Here is a 15,690-nt window from a genome sequence, read left to right as displayed (position 1 = left end):
CTGTAAAAGGCCTCATCCACTTCCTCTTCCTGATCAGGTGGCTTGTAACAGATAGCAGCTGTGGCCCCTCATCAGTCTGCACTTTTATGCTAATCCAGAAACTCTTGAGTAGTTCATCATCCTCCCTAAGGTGAAGCTCCATGCATTCCAGGAGTTCCTTTATGCAAAGGGCAGCTCTGCCATGTCTTTCTGTCCTGTCTTTCCCGAAAGCATGTAGCCTTGCATTGCAATCATGCAAGCTGTCCCACCATGTCTCTGTAAACGTGATGAGATGAAGCCTTGTGACTGCACACAGATCTCCAAATCCTCCTGTTTGTTTCCCACACCATGTGCACTGGTATGCAGGCACTTCTGAGAGGTGTCAGAGCGTGTTCGTTTCCCAGGAGGGTGCGTAACTATTGTACAAGACATCTCTTTGCAAAGTGGGACTGGATCATGGAGTTATTTGTTTCCCCTGAATTACCACTGCCCTACCAGCTATTGCCAGAATCTTTTTAGTTCAGTGCTAAAACAGGATTCTGAATGGATATTTTCAGTTATGGAATTGTAGAGAAAATGTGGATGATCAGACCTTTCCCCCCCACCATATTCCTGTGGTACCAAAATGATACTTTCTTCAACATAAAACAGGAGGGCAAAGCTAAGCAATAGCAAAACTTTTTCTAAAAGATGTATATTTTCCAAGTGTCTATGGATATGGAGCTGCATTTAGCAAGGCAATCATTGACTTTGTAACTGGCTTTTAGGTACAGGATCTGAAACCAATATATTTCAGACTGTTGTTTTGAAAAGGTGAAGCTGGATTTAATTCACACAGAGCCTGCTTTTAATTTTGTTTCAGTTTTGACTGAAATAATTTTTGTCAGTGAAAACTGTATTTTTGATAATTTTTAAAATTTTTCTAATGGAAAACATAATTGATATAAGAAATGTCAGCCAGAAGTATGTAAGTTTCCCTGCAGTCTTCCCTAGTAAATTTTTCAATTACTTGGAAATGGAAAACTTTCCCCCAAAATATGAGTATCTAAAAAGTAATCTATCAGAGATTATAGATTCTAATGCTCAACTCCCTCAGGTGTGATAAGCAAAGCATTCCTTCAGAAGGCATGATAAATCTGTGTATAACCATGCTATACAAGTCAAAATAAGTGAAAGGAGATGGGATATTATTGTATCCCACTTCAAGTCAACATTAAAGATCCAGTTGATCTATTTATGTTTTTTTGTGCTTGAAGCTATGTTTCTATATCTGTTGCTCTCTGAAGAGTGAAGGATTTATGAAATAAATTTAAGGATAAAATAAAGTCTAGTCAACATTTTATTCAAAACTATTTGCTAAGGGATGGAGTGTTGACAGTGGCCTTAAGTAGCTTTATTTAATGGCACAGCAATACCAACTGTAGCTTTGCTGACAGGTGTGATACCACAGCTCATGCTATGTATGAAATGAAAAACTAGAATATGCCTTTTAACAGATAAGGGGCTGGGCCTTCATGGTCATCTTAAGCAACTGGGTTTCAGAGGACTTGCTTCAGGTTCATATTGTATACCGTACATATTTTGTAGATATGGTAAAATATGTTGATATTGTGGTCCAGAAATTTTTTTCTGAAATTCCGTATATGGCTCCTTCCAATTCATCTCATAAAATATTGATCATCATCTCTATATTTTGTAAACACTTTTCAGCCTTGAATTCATTCAATTTGACAAATTACAATAGGTAATTAGTTTGCATGATAGGTGGTGGGTTAGGAGCTGAGAATGAAATAGCATTCAAAACAGAGAGATTAAAGGGGGAGAGTCAGGAGAATGGAGGAAGAGGTGTACCTTGCAAACTCTGTTGGCTATTTTGTAAATATTTTGTCAGTGTAATAAAAATGGCTTCTCTGGATTTAAGAGTCTTAAACCAACATGTACTTCTAGAGGAGAGGCAGACACTGAAATTTTATCCTAAATTACTTCCAGATCAAGAGGTGACCTGTAAAGCTAAAAGTTTCTGTCTTACTTCTTTAAAGTGCTGTGCTGTTGCCAGTTAAGCAGATTTATACTGTTGGATACTACAGCTGTTCTGTTCTATTACTTCCGCAACTGAAATTTGTTTATTGTAATCATAGTTTCAGTTGAACTACAGTTTAACTGAAGATTGGTTTTTGATAACATTAATGCATAAAGGCAAATAATTTTTTTTAAATAATAAAATATTAATTCTTAATTTTCTTTCCTGTTTCTTATGCCCTGAAGGCAGGAGCAAAAGAATTTTAAAATCTTTTATTTAAGTAGCAGAGAAACGGAACTTCATTTACCTGCTTTTTAAAAAGTTAATTTTGCAGGCATTATGGCTATATCCACAAACTGTTCATGTTTGCCTTTTCAGAATGTGATTACTGCTCATAAAAGCAGTTTTAATTGAATACTTATGTCATGAATGACTTGTAGCATGCTTAAAACTACATGCCTCTATTTATATGACTATAGTTTATTTTTTAAAGCTCCCTGTATAACAATACTGGGAAATTACTAAAGGATTTTTGCTATTCAGCTGGGTGATTTTAAAAGATATTGCTCTTATACTGGACTATTGGCATTGCTGCTTAGGAATAAAAGGCTAAGAAAATTATCCCTTCCCCCTTTAAAACAAAGCCGCATCTAAAAAGGTCACAAAAGGAAACACACAATTCACTTAATCTCCTTGCTGTATCTAAGATTAATTTGGACACAGATGGTTCAATTTATAGTTTGATCTGGCACAATATATACATTTAACAAAATCCTGTTTTGTACTGCTTCTATAAACACTAACGTCTGATAAAAGCATGCTGGCTTTTCTGCCATCAACTCGAATCAGAAACCTCTGAGCCAGTGCTTAGAAAGCAGGAGTCTGACATTCAGAGACCTACGTTAACTCTTTTAGCCTTTGGCTGCAACTTTTCTTAGCCTTATCCCTGACTTTCAAAAGGCAAATTCATTTGTGGTTTTCTCAATTTAAGCTGATGTGGATAATTATTAGGCTTTGTTCTTGCTGCATTTAAAGATGAAATGATTCAATGCTGTTCATTACAGCTAATTTCCGGGCCACACTGTAGTCATTAAATTTCTGAGATACTCTCTGAGAAATCACTGACATTGTTCATATACCAAAATTAAATGTTTACCCCTCCCTGCTGTTTGCCAGGCATTAGCCCACCTATCTGTAAAAGGAAATTGCTTTGGCATGATCATGATCTTTATGGAAGCTCATGAACAAGCAGTCCTTGTCCTTTCTTTGTGGAAATTTTCCCCTTTATATGCAAATGGCATTATCTAAAAAAATGCTTCCTTGGAATCACAGATTTCACCTGGAGATCAGCTGACTTTTATGTTCCACTGGTAAAGTTTTCTCAGTTCTGATTGTGTATTTCTCAGATCTGATTCTGATCCTAAGAAATGCTTTAGCTTTACTTTGGAAAATAAGTGTATATTTTGCTATATTTTCAGCCAGTTATCCTAAAGAAGCTGGGCACAATAGCCAGAATACCTGACAGATGTTCAGTGAATTCTGAGAATGTGGAGGATCATATCCAATGTCTTGAATTTATCTTCACAGTTTAGTTGCCACTGGTAACAAGAAGGTAAATAGTGCTGTACAAGGAGGGTTTTATATGTTTATATGCCTGTCTGTGAACTGACTCCTGTTATTTCCAAAGTTGGAGGATTGACTTTTGCAAGCTTCTTAGTCTTTGTAGGTCAGTTCAGCTTGGTAGTTATTACGTGGGTAGTAAGTATAGAATTGTTCTTATATTCCCTTAGCTAGGATATGACCATGGCATTTATTTAATTATATTAATATATTAATTTAAACAACAGTCTTTTCTCTGAAGGGAAATGAGGGAAACAACAAATGAGTAACTAATGAAAGAATTATTATGGACTTAACTTGAAGATTAAAAGCTTGAATCTGGAAGTGACAGATTCATGGAGTGATATAATACCATGCTTGCTTAGATATACTTTGGGGGGGGGGGGCGGGGGGGGGTGGTGTCAGGGTGGGGAGTAAAAGAAGGAAAAATATTTCCCACACTTGGCAAAATCTAGAAGCACTACTTTTAGTAGTACTCCATTGTATTTCTATGAAGCTTGCTTGAAAGGCAAAGCTAAAGCTAAAATGTCCCACAATTTAGTCCTGTATTGATAAGGCATGAGTTGAGTGAGATTAACCCATCTGGTTGGAGCATGGTGCTTATCACACCAAGGCTGTGTGATGTCACTCTCATCCCTGTATTGGCCAGTCACTTAACAGTTGGACTTTTGGGTCTCTTCAAATCAGAATGTTCCATCATTCTGTGAGTTCACTGTCTGGCCTCCTTTAAAACTCCATTTATATGATGAGCCTTCTGAATTTCCCAACCTCACAGAGGCAGGGGTAGTACAAACAGCAGCCCAAGCCCACTCAGTTCATGGTTTTGAAGAGAGGTAGATGTCGGCAGTCTGCCATGCTTGGAGGGTTTGGAATTAGTCCGTCTGTTCACCTTCCTCATCTGTTTGCTCTGCCAAAGTCCAGATCTAGCTGTGGACATGCACAACTGGTAAGGTTGGGGCCAAGCCCTGCATGTGAAGAGCTCAATTAACAGATGTGCAGACAGCCATCAGCATGCCTGGCAAGTTGACCATGAGTCGGAAGGACTTAGGAAACTGAGGCTGGAGAAGATGGTCTAAGAAGTTCCAGTAGAGAATTTATTTTTATTAATAAATTTTGCTGAATTTTCTATGTACCATTTGAAAAATGAGCATAGCCTTATATCTGAACTTGCCTTATATTTGAAGTCACATTATATTTGGCTTGGTACGATAGTTCTGGCTAGACCCATGAGAATGGCTAGAATCTGTAAGGATAAGCCACAATGAGGTGGAGAAGAAAGCATTCAAAATTTTTTCTGGCAGAAATTGGTTAATTAACTCTATTTAGCATTACACAAGACCTTAACTTGGCTAACTTACTATCTTTGTTAAATATGTAGCTTTCCAGGAGTAAATCTGAATGAAATGTCTTAGCATTTTTTAACTCATTTTTTCATATTGAAAGCACAAAAATTGTGCAATTGCATATACAGTACTCAATAAATATATAAGTTTGCATTTTCCCGTGAAACTCTCTTTTCCAGAAAGAAGAAAATCTACAGATAGAATTACAGGTTTTAGGTCCTATATTGAGGGAAATTGAACTATTTTCTTTGTTAGGCCCTGTCACTCCCAAAACTGGAACACAGATGCAAATAGCCCACATATTCTTCTAAATGCAGCAGCTGTTGTTAGATTTACATTAACTACTATCTCTTTGGGTAAGAGATGATTGAAATACATGTACTGAGGTTAATGGCAGTATTTTCTGACTGTAAAATATCTTTTATGGGGTCTTTTATGATTCTTAGCAGTCAAATGGGCTAAAAGTGCATGTGGAAAACCTCAAACGTAGGCTATAGGCTTAGAGATTTCACAATTTTCTTCTCATTAATACACTGTATAGTTTAACTTTGACACACAGTAAACTTAAGTAGGTTCAAGGCCTATTCTTCTTTCCAAATATAGGAATGAATAAATGAAGGCAACAATGATTTAAAGTAAAGTTAATAGCACAAGGGAAAATTAACAGAAATTCTCTGTCTCAACATACATTTCTAGAGGTAGTTTATAAAAATCATTCAGTCAAATCAATTCATTTTTAATGATGTCTGTTAAAACTAGAGATGAACTCTGTGAGTAAAAAAAAAAAACCTAGAAAAACTATTTTTGAAGTAGTCTTTGGGCTTTTAAAGCTAGAGAGTGTAATTAGGAGGTTATCCAAAAGTAATTAATTAGTGATTCAATTTAAAAGACATAACTAGGTTATAATTCCTCTGGCCTGTCTTGTTACCATAGCTATGTTGAGAAATCAAAGATCTGTCCCTTATGTCATGGATTTTTGTGGTATAAAGGAAAGTATTGGGTGGTAAAATTTTCAATTTCCAGGTCTATGGCCATCAATTTTTTTTCTGTTATTTTTCTAATGGACTTCTACACTCCCCCCCACCCTCTCACACTACTCATTGCATTATGAACTTGTAAAGCTTAAACTTTGAATATGATTTTTACTAGCGAAAGATGAAGAAGAAAGTAGCGCTGCTGGCATGCATTGTAAAGCTTTTAGCTTTTCTACTTGCCTTTTACAGTGAGAAGTTCAAGTAGCTGTGTAGTGTTGTATGTATTGTACATAGGCATCAATTATCAATCCATTGCTATCTTGCTATAAAACTGACCAAAGTCTTCGCCTAGATTATGCATTATTGACTCAGGTTTTTTGGGTTTTTATTTGAATGCTCTATGTATTATAAAGAACTTTCAGTAAAACTGAATGCAGTGATATAACCATAGAATTTATTATACAAATGAACAAACTGTTCTGGCAATACTCACTCTTGGTTGCAAATGTAAAAGTAATGAATGGCTACTACAGCCTATTTCCCATCTGGTTTTAACAGTCTGTTTCTTTTTTATTTTCTAAAATGGGCCTCTATTTAGCAAGTTCTTGCTTTGGCAATTAATGAAGCACTATCATTTTCTAGGATACATCTGTGGAGTTTTTTTGGATTGTGATTGTGCCACCATGCTTAGGACAGCATCTTGATTCAAAGCCAAAGATAGCTTTTAATAATTTGGTATTGAGGTACTAATGAGCTCTGCAGACATTTCAAATACAGTTTTTTCCATTTTCAGCCAGGTGTGGCTTAAGCCACTCTATTTTTCCCATAAGCAATGTGATGTCCAATATATAACTTTTTCCTCATAGTCCAAAAAATGTTTCCGAAAGGATAAAATCATGCTTTTTGCAATTCGGAAGAGACTTTGCTGACTTCTCTTTTCCTAATGTTAGATTACTGTCCATTTCCACTCTGAAATTTGATGGCCTGAGCATATTTTTTCCTCAAAATCTCAAATCATGAGCTATGCTAGTTTGTAATTATGATTTATGTGTATGTTTACTACTCTTAAAAACTGTTTATGAATCAAAGTAGCAAAGCTATTTCTAGAGGGCTAATACTCAAGGATAATTTTTCTAAATTCTAGCTGCAACTGAGAAAAAATTGCATTCAGATACCAAGGAAAGAAATTACAAATTGAATAACATAGAGAAAGTATTGAAATAATTGTAAATGAATTTATCAGGAATTAATTCCTCTTGATTGATGTGCTAAATGGAAATGTGTAGCATATTAAAAAGGTCTTGAATAAATCTTGCTAGTATTTCCTTCTGCTTCTTAAGAAAATGTGTACATGTTATGCTGTGGATTTGTTTGCAGCCATATATACTTCAAAAATAAACTTTAATCTGCTAACACCTCTGTGCACATATCACAAGAGCTCTGTTCTTTGCCCCAGCACCAGGAAAAAAGGTGTGAGCTTTTGCCCTCAATACTTCTGACTAATTCCAAGAAACATCATTTTGTCAGCCCTGATTGCCAAAAAGCATTGGCTCTGCTATTTAAAGCAGTTAGCAAGCTTTTTTTTCAAAATTGGTATATACTCAGTATCTTATATTACTTCAGCATGGCCTTTGTAGCCTGCTCATTTTCTTCAGAAAACAATCAAGCTACAGGTTTTCTTCCCTAAGATGTCACCCAAACTAATTCTATGGGTTCATTTCCCATGTGGCAATTCTATGACATTCATCATGGTAATCAGTCCAAGGGTGATGAAATTTGGGATTTGATTTTTCTCTTGGGGAAGTCCATAGGTTTTGCTTCAGATCAAATTGTGAGCCTCCATGTGACCTCTTGGCATAAACAGATAATCCCACAAAGCACCTGCATCTACTAAAAATACCTAATTGAAGCACTCAAGACAACAAATCCTTTGATAATGCAGTAAATATCCATGGCTGTCCTGTGGATATTTCCTTGCAGGTGTTTCCTTTAGTACAGTCATTTGAAGAATTAAATGTAATGGAGAAGCTTCATTCATTCCTTTACTACTAGCCAAGGTGTCTATCCAAAATGACAAATGCTTCATTAGAAAGACTGAGTGTACAAGTATTTTAAGGGTACTTGAGAATCTTCTTAAGGACCTCCATATACCAATAAATAATTTCTTTTAATCAACTATCTGTCTTGAATGAAAGTAATTCCAACCCAATTAAAACAAAATCCTCACATAATAATTATTTTGTGTTACTGCCATCATTCATGGGGTTTTTCCCATAGATAAAAGGTACACATATTGGAATTCAAGGTGATATGGTTTTCTATCTTTCTGGTTCCTGTTATCACTGATAACAGAATAACATACTGTTTCTTTGGGTTTGGTTTTGTTTGGTTAACAGAAGCACAAGAAATTAACCACAAAATCTAAAAAAGGAAGTTTAAATGTATTTTTTATAGGAGCGGATCTGTAATAAAAACAATAAAACCCAGTGTTTAAGCTTTATAGAAATAATTTAATGACCAGCTGCAGCAATAAACACCTTTCCGTTTTGATTGGGTCTTAACTCCTCCATCCAGTGATTAATTGCTCCATGAAAGACAAACACATTACATTATACCTTAAGTGTAACATCCTGTTTTAAAGATTCCACTAGTGCAGTTTAAATGGTTTTGATCTTGTTCAGACTTTAAAAGGATATTTTGAGGGTCCTCCATTTATTATTACACTTTACATATACTCATGACCAAGGCAATAATTGGCTAGTATTTTGTTTCTCATATACAACTTTGGCCTTACTTGTGCTTTTATTCCTCTTAGAGTGTAATATTGTGGTGTCACAACTTTTTTTTTGAAACACCATGGAAACTAGAGGATGGAGAGTGCATTTTATTTAAATTGTGGGGAGAATTTGAACTTCTTAATAGTTATGTCACTGGTTCCTATGCAGTATGGAGCATGCACTATTATTTAAGTCATATTCATTGCAGATAACAAAACAACTGCTAACATAGTAATTTTAAAATATTTTGGATATACACTAGATTTTAGTTGATGATATAAGAGGGAAATAATGATGGTCAAATCTCTAATTGATCTACTCCTTTTCTTGCACAATTAGGCTTCCTTTCCTGAGAAAGTATGAAAAATAACTTTGCGTGACACTAGCAGCAAGAAATTTGGAGTGCATTTGCTACAGCAGAGGTTGTATCTGTGTCAGAAACAAGAATTCATTTGAGTTTTTTGTATGGCATTTTATTTCACTTTGTGTTGTCACCTCCATTTAAAAGAAATATCTTGAATTCCTTTACAGAATCACAAGAGAGTTGATGTTGAAGTGGACTTTTTGAGGTTCTCTAGTCCAATCCCTGTGCTAAAGAAAGGGTCATCTACAGTCAGTTTCCCTGCATAATGTCTTGGTGACTTGAACCTATCCATCAGAGGTGGCAGAATCCACATCCTATTGCAATGCCCAGTCACTATCACAGTAAAAAAGTGTTTCTTGATGTTCAGACAGCACATCCTCTTTGTACCTCTTGCCTCTTTTCTGTCACTGGGCACCAATGAAGAGAACCCATCATTCCTTTCTTTACACCCTTCCTTCAGGAATTTGTATCCATTGATAACATTCACCCTGATAGGACTTCTCTCCAGATTAAACAATTGCAGCACTTTCAACCTTTTCTCATCTGAGGGGTACTCCTGTCCTTTAACCATCAGAGCGGTCCTTTGGTGGACCTGGTCTTAAATAGCTCCATATCAAATTTTATTTTATTTAATTTTAATTTTATTTTATTTTACACTAAAAAATTTGTTCTGGGATGTATCTTTCATGAAAAATCAGCAGAACCTAGCAATTATTCCTTTAATGGTTTCTCTTGATGAACCCATCCAGAGAAACAATAGGTACTTGAATAGGAACAGGGTAGAGACAAGTCTGGGGTTCATTTTCTCCTTTTCATTTCCTAGTATATTATCATAAAACAGCCTGGGTTGGAAGGGACCTTAAAGATAATCTAATTATAACCCCCTACTGGGCACAGGGATGCCTTGCACTAGACACACTTGATCTGATCTCCACCCTGCTTGGTCTTGAACACCTCCAGGGACGGGCTATCCACAACTCTGGGCAACCTGTTCCAGTGTCTCACCACCCTCACAGTAAAGAATTTTTTCCTAATATCTAACATAAACCTACTCTCAGTTTGAAGACATTCTTCTTTGTTCTGTCACTATATACTCTTGTAAAAAGTCCTTCACTATCTTTATCGCAGGTACTGGAAGGCAGCATTTACATCACCCAGAAGCTGCCTTATCTTCTCCAGGCTGAACAAGCCCAATTCTCTCAGCCTTTCTTCATAGGAGAGGTGCTCCAACCCTCTAATCATCTTGTTGATCCTCCTCTGGACTTGCTCCAACAGGTCAATGTCCTTCCTGTGCTAGGTGAAATTAACCGTGTTAAGGCTCGTGTAGTCTATAGTAAATGTAGTGTAAAGTAAAAATCAGATTCTTTATGCCTTGAGGTACAAGATTTTTAGAGCCAAATCTAATTATGCTAAATAATCATTATTATTGGGCTTTAGAAATTGTTGTAAATAGATAGTTGTTAGCACCTACTGACATAGGTATTGCAATTTGCTTTATCCAGAAGAGCCAATTAGGCCAGACAAACATTAATTGAGGTGTTTAATTAGACTGTTCATTTAGGTATTCAAATAGGAATACTTCAATCAAGAATTTAAATGATGTTGAAGACAATGGGTTAAGCTACTTCTTGTCATTCTCTTGTACTTGGTGACAAATCTGTCTGCTTTTGAGTTGAGTACAATAGTGAACTACTCAGCTTTAGTACTTCTCAGGGGAATAGCTGTCAGATATTTAGCTACTCCTTAAAAGCATAAACTCTTTGTTGTTAACAGCTGTTTATTGGTTCCCATCACAAGTGCAACATTATTAGGAATTTCTAAAAAGAGGAGCAACCTGAAACTTTCAGTCTTAACAGTTGAAAACCATAGTTTAAATATGCATACAAGAAGATGGAAAACAACCAAAAATACAATAAAAGTGATAAAAACAATTTAAAGTCTGTATATCAGGTAAAATTCTCCCAAAATTTCCATTTTTTTTTGCTAGAGGTTTGTTTAAATATTATTTAGATAAAATTTTCACACATGATTTGGTGGATGAAGTATGAAAATATTTAATTTTTTTGGTGGCAAAGACAGATTTTATTTAAAACTTGTGTCTTCAATTACTTATGTAATAGTTTGTAGTTATCTTTATTTCTACTTCTCTATTTTCCATGGTGATCAAAGCAGTGAAACCAATCTAAAACTCTGTATGTAAGATCGTATCATATTATGAACTTTTAAATCAGAATCCATGGTTAAAATAAGTTTTTCATTCTCAGTTTTCATCATCTTATATGTTAGATCATAGACCTTAAGGATTATATCTTGTTTTTGAGACTTTTCCTTGAAAGTGTTCTTTCAGTCACATTTTTTGATATTTTTCCCATTTCAACTGAGTTATAATGTAAAAAGACAGCTAGTTTCAAATTAACAAAAAGCATGAGGCCTGTGTTCGAATTTCAACCATTACAGAGAAGACTTTAGATATGTTAATGTTTACATACACAATAAGTATTTTTATCCTTGTTGTTATTCTTTTCTTGGGTGCTAGTCATTTTTCTGCCTTGTATATTTGCAGAGGGTATTTAAGGACAATACACTGTTAATAAAGTGGTTTTTTAAGTTCAAGTATTTCAGTAGTTCTCATTACTGTAGACATGCCTGAACTTGTATCCATTCATTATTCCTGTGCAAAGTCATGGTAGAGTCATCCACTTAATGGTATACAGTGAAAACAGTGCAGAAACAGTTGTAGCTTTTGAACTGATATGGAAAAATTGCTAAAAACAAATGCTCGTCACATAAAAAATTCCTTTAAGTAGTGCACAGAGAAATTGAAAATATAAATTGACAACAACCAGTTTAGAGAGCTTTCAGGTTAACATTTATTTGTCCATTTTAATATCAGCTGCCACAGTGTATAGTGTGACAGGGATGCGTGTGAGCCAGCTTGTTGCCTGTCCCCAAAGCAACTGGCCTAGTCCCCTGAGGCTTTCCTGGGAATCCTCAGGAAGCTAGGAGAAAAAAAAAAGACCACATAATCCTGCAGTTACCAACTTTGGGTAAGTGGGGGCAGAAAAACAACCCAAGAAACGCCTGAAGATTTCTGACTTTTTCCAGGACTGTGGGTATCCTTTTCCCTTCACTGTTTATTTATGTTCAGTAAAACTCAAATGTAGCTTAAGGAGTGGGCCAGTTACTGCTCTATGGAAGAATATTATTAGTCCATCTGATGGTTTGGAGGCAGACAACCCCCTCTCCTCCTTCATTCCCTTCATAATGCACCTGGCCAGTTGTGCAATGCTACCCAATGAACAGCTGCTAACAATGAGGAAATTGTGCTCGTAAGAAGTAGCGCAGGATCTGATGGTTATTATCTGGGGGAAAATTGAAGCATTAGGGAGTTGTCTCTTGCCAGGATTCTTTTTTTTCCCAATTGAAAAAGTTGACTGTGTGTTGAATTAAACACTTTTTTATCTTCTGTGTTTATGACTTTGTGGAACTGGGTTCTTTAGAGGTACTCCATTTCCCCATGATTTCCTCTTCCCCTTCTCCTTTTCCCTCTTCTGCTTCCTCCTTCATAATCCATCTGGGAGGATTAAGGATTTTAGAACTGAAAAATATCTATGGACTGGAATAACTATTTATACTATGATAGGTAACTTTTCCTAGCAGTAATGTTTTTCTGCATTAATGTTATCCATATATGTGTACAGGATTATGTAGATGAGCATTAGCATTTGGACTACATTTTACAGAGAGTGTGTGTATGTAGCAAGTACCTCATATAGCCTCTCTAAGCATTCCCATTTACTGAATGTCCATTCTACAAACATCTTATAGTACCTTTTCAAAAAAACCAAAAAAACCCCAAGAAACAAAAAAATCATAAGAAAACCCAACACAAAAACCAAAACGGAGAGGTAAGACTTAGGCATTGTTGAAGTATGGCTAATAACATAAACAATTCCATTTGTGAAGGAAAGTCAGTTCTTTGGGCTTGAGAAAATTAACAGAAAATTCTAAATTCTAACTTCTAACTTCTAAACCTGAATTAGGCTTATGCCTCTGGAAGAGCAGTCAAAAGAATCAATAGACATAATGAACATAATGAATAATTTTCTTTGCTACCTATGAAATTTTTTACATTGAGTCATGTCTTCAGTCTGGTAGAGTCCTTTAAACAAATTCAATTCAGAGTGGATAGGCAGGAGTTTGGTAACTAACTAGCAGTATTTTTACTACTCTGTGTGAAAGTTGCTGGTTTTTTTCCTTTAACAGTTTCAACTGATTTAGATGCTATCAAGGGACATATAGCAATCACTATGGATTTATAAACTCATTATTTTAGTACCTATTTCTCTGTAGACCTTCCTGTTTCATATGAAAATGATCCAACTGGAATACTCTATCACAGTTTTATTTTTCACATTGAAATAATCCTTACCAACTGACTACACTTCTATACTGGCATAAGAAAGTTAAACTCTTTGTGGATTGATAGTATGTCTGTTATAATACAAACAAATGTGCATGCTGTTTTGTACAGAAATATATGAAAAGAGATCATCTTATAAAATCTGTTATAGTGGAAAGAGTTTTCAGGAATGAACAGAAAACAAGTGTTCAGTAGCAGGCATGATTCATCATCTGTTTAGCAATGGTCATGGTAAAAAAAAATCTACTAGAATTATTTAAATACAACTAATTTTCTCAGTTGTTCATCTTGAAATAGTCTACAGACCCCATCCAACAGAAAGCTGCAAAAAATTACAGTGAAATGACATCTCTCCTCTTTCTGCAATGAGGAAGCAAGGAAAGTACTTGTAATGTTCTGAAGTTAGTGACTGAGGCACCATTGAATGAGCATTCAGCCTTTTCCTGATGATCTTGATCTTGTGCTTACAGGCTGAATTTCAGTGAATTTACTTGTTCTTGTGACCTGTGAACCTGAATGCAGCCAGTCCTGAAATAACTGTGAACACTTTACTTGGAAATTTGCACTGAATCTGACATTTTTACTCATTATTATGGCTGCTAGTTCACAATATCTGAAAGTGCTCCTTAAAAAAAGCAGACTTTCTTAGAATACCTCCAGATGACTTGAGAATTGGAATTTCTGATCAAATCAGCAGAATCCATTAATATCTTGCTGTGACCAAGGGAGCAAGAAAACCTGAAATCAAGCGTCCCAAGCCTTTCTCTGTTGATGTGATTTAGGCCAGTCACAGAGAAAGCATTTGAAGCCTTGAGGAAGTTCTGGCTTACCACATAGCTGATGAAAAGTAATGAGACCATCTGGCCTTCATAATAACTGAAATCATCTATGCCAGCTTCGGAGAAGACAACATTCCATCATTCCTATGCATGCCTAGCTAATTTTGGAGAAGTGTACATTCCATACCAATGCCCAATACCTGTGCTTTTTCTTATCTCATGCTCTGTCTCTTTGTTTTAGCAAGATTGCAGAGTACTTGATGGTAACTCACTCTCTGTAGTATCTTGATTCTCTCAGAACATGTATACCATGAGGTGAAAGAAATTGTGTAAGCTCCAAGTGAAATAACAAATATCAACTTCTTATTGTTAATATCACTTCTGTGTTTGACAGTGTATGTACAGCCTATGCAAGGTAAAAATACAATGTACATTCACTCTTATAGGAGGTATAACATAGCATTTCAAAGGCTATACCATTTACCTCACCTGAATATCTTTATTCTTCTTTATTGTCCAGAACTTCTGAGAATAGTTGAACTACACAAAAGTGATGCTGTACAATTCAAGCTTGCAGTGGGACTTTAATGCAATGTATTTTCCTTAAAATACTATTTATTAATACTAGTATATTTGAATTTTAAGTATTTCAAGATATGGAATTCCAGACTAGTTTATTCCATTTGTTCTAGTGGTGCACGCTTTGTCTAACTCCATTGAGATGGGTAGAAATATTTTTGAATTCTTCAGTCAGAATCCAGTCTGAAAATACCACTAGCTTCTGAGGGAAATGCAGCTGTTATTTTTATCTGCATTCTGAGTTAGATTAGATAGATTTGGGTTTTTTTTTCCCAGCAATGTTTACTTGCTTACCAAAAACAAGAAGAGTAATTTTTCTTCTGTCACAGCAGAGCAAAACACATTTTAAGAAAAAGGGAGAAGGTAACTATGAAAGACTTTAGCAGAACAGATTTTTGGTTTTGCAAACAAACCACTGTTTAAGGATTTTTAGTTACTTGTCAAGGTGTGACGTGGTCAGCATCCATGCTGAAGGATTAATCTCAAGATTGTAATTCTGTGATAAATGTATGTCAATTTCTAAAGTTTCCTGCATGGAGAATGCAAATAATTTAGCCTCATCAAACAGCAGCTAGTCCTCACTTTTCATAAGTAATAATTTTTATGTTGATGTGGTATTTTTCAAACATAAATCATTATTTTGTTTTGAGCATTTCTACTTACAAATTTTTATACTTCATGGTTCATTCCTATTGGTCTTAAGATTCTGTACTAGCCTTTCTGATCTTAATTTCCTCAAGGACTCTTACTGAGTATGTATTAGGGTTGGGAATATTTTATTATGTCTTACAGAGGTACTTTTACATATGCAAACTCACAAGCCATTGTTGCT

The 15,690-nt window shown here is 35.5% G+C and overlaps 1 protein-coding gene across 4 annotated transcripts in view; it reads left to right on the top strand.

Moving 5' to 3' along the window:
• SUGCT (succinyl-CoA:glutarate-CoA transferase) overlaps window positions 1-15,690 on the top strand; it is a 392,399-nt gene that overhangs the window by 240,176 nt on the left and 136,533 nt on the right. Inside the window, exon 13 of one of the 4 annotated variants that reach the window (XM_085570464.1) lies at window positions 10,206-15,690. The exons of the other annotated variants lie outside the window; for them this stretch is intronic. Within the exon in view, the coding sequence (XP_085426590.1) occupies window positions 10,206-10,430 (225 nt within the window). The 3' untranslated portion in view covers window positions 10,431-15,690. The remainder of the gene's footprint in view (window positions 1-10,205) is intronic. 4 annotated transcript variants of the gene reach the window in all.

The sequence above is a fragment of the Lonchura striata genome, chromosome 2 (genome assembly GCF_050655825.1).
Source record: "Lonchura striata isolate lonStrDom1 chromosome 2, ASM5065582v1, whole genome shotgun sequence".
Taxonomy (NCBI): Eukaryota; Metazoa; Chordata; class Aves; order Passeriformes; family Estrildidae; genus Lonchura; species Lonchura striata.
This window is presented reverse-complemented; position numbering and strand designations above follow the sequence as displayed.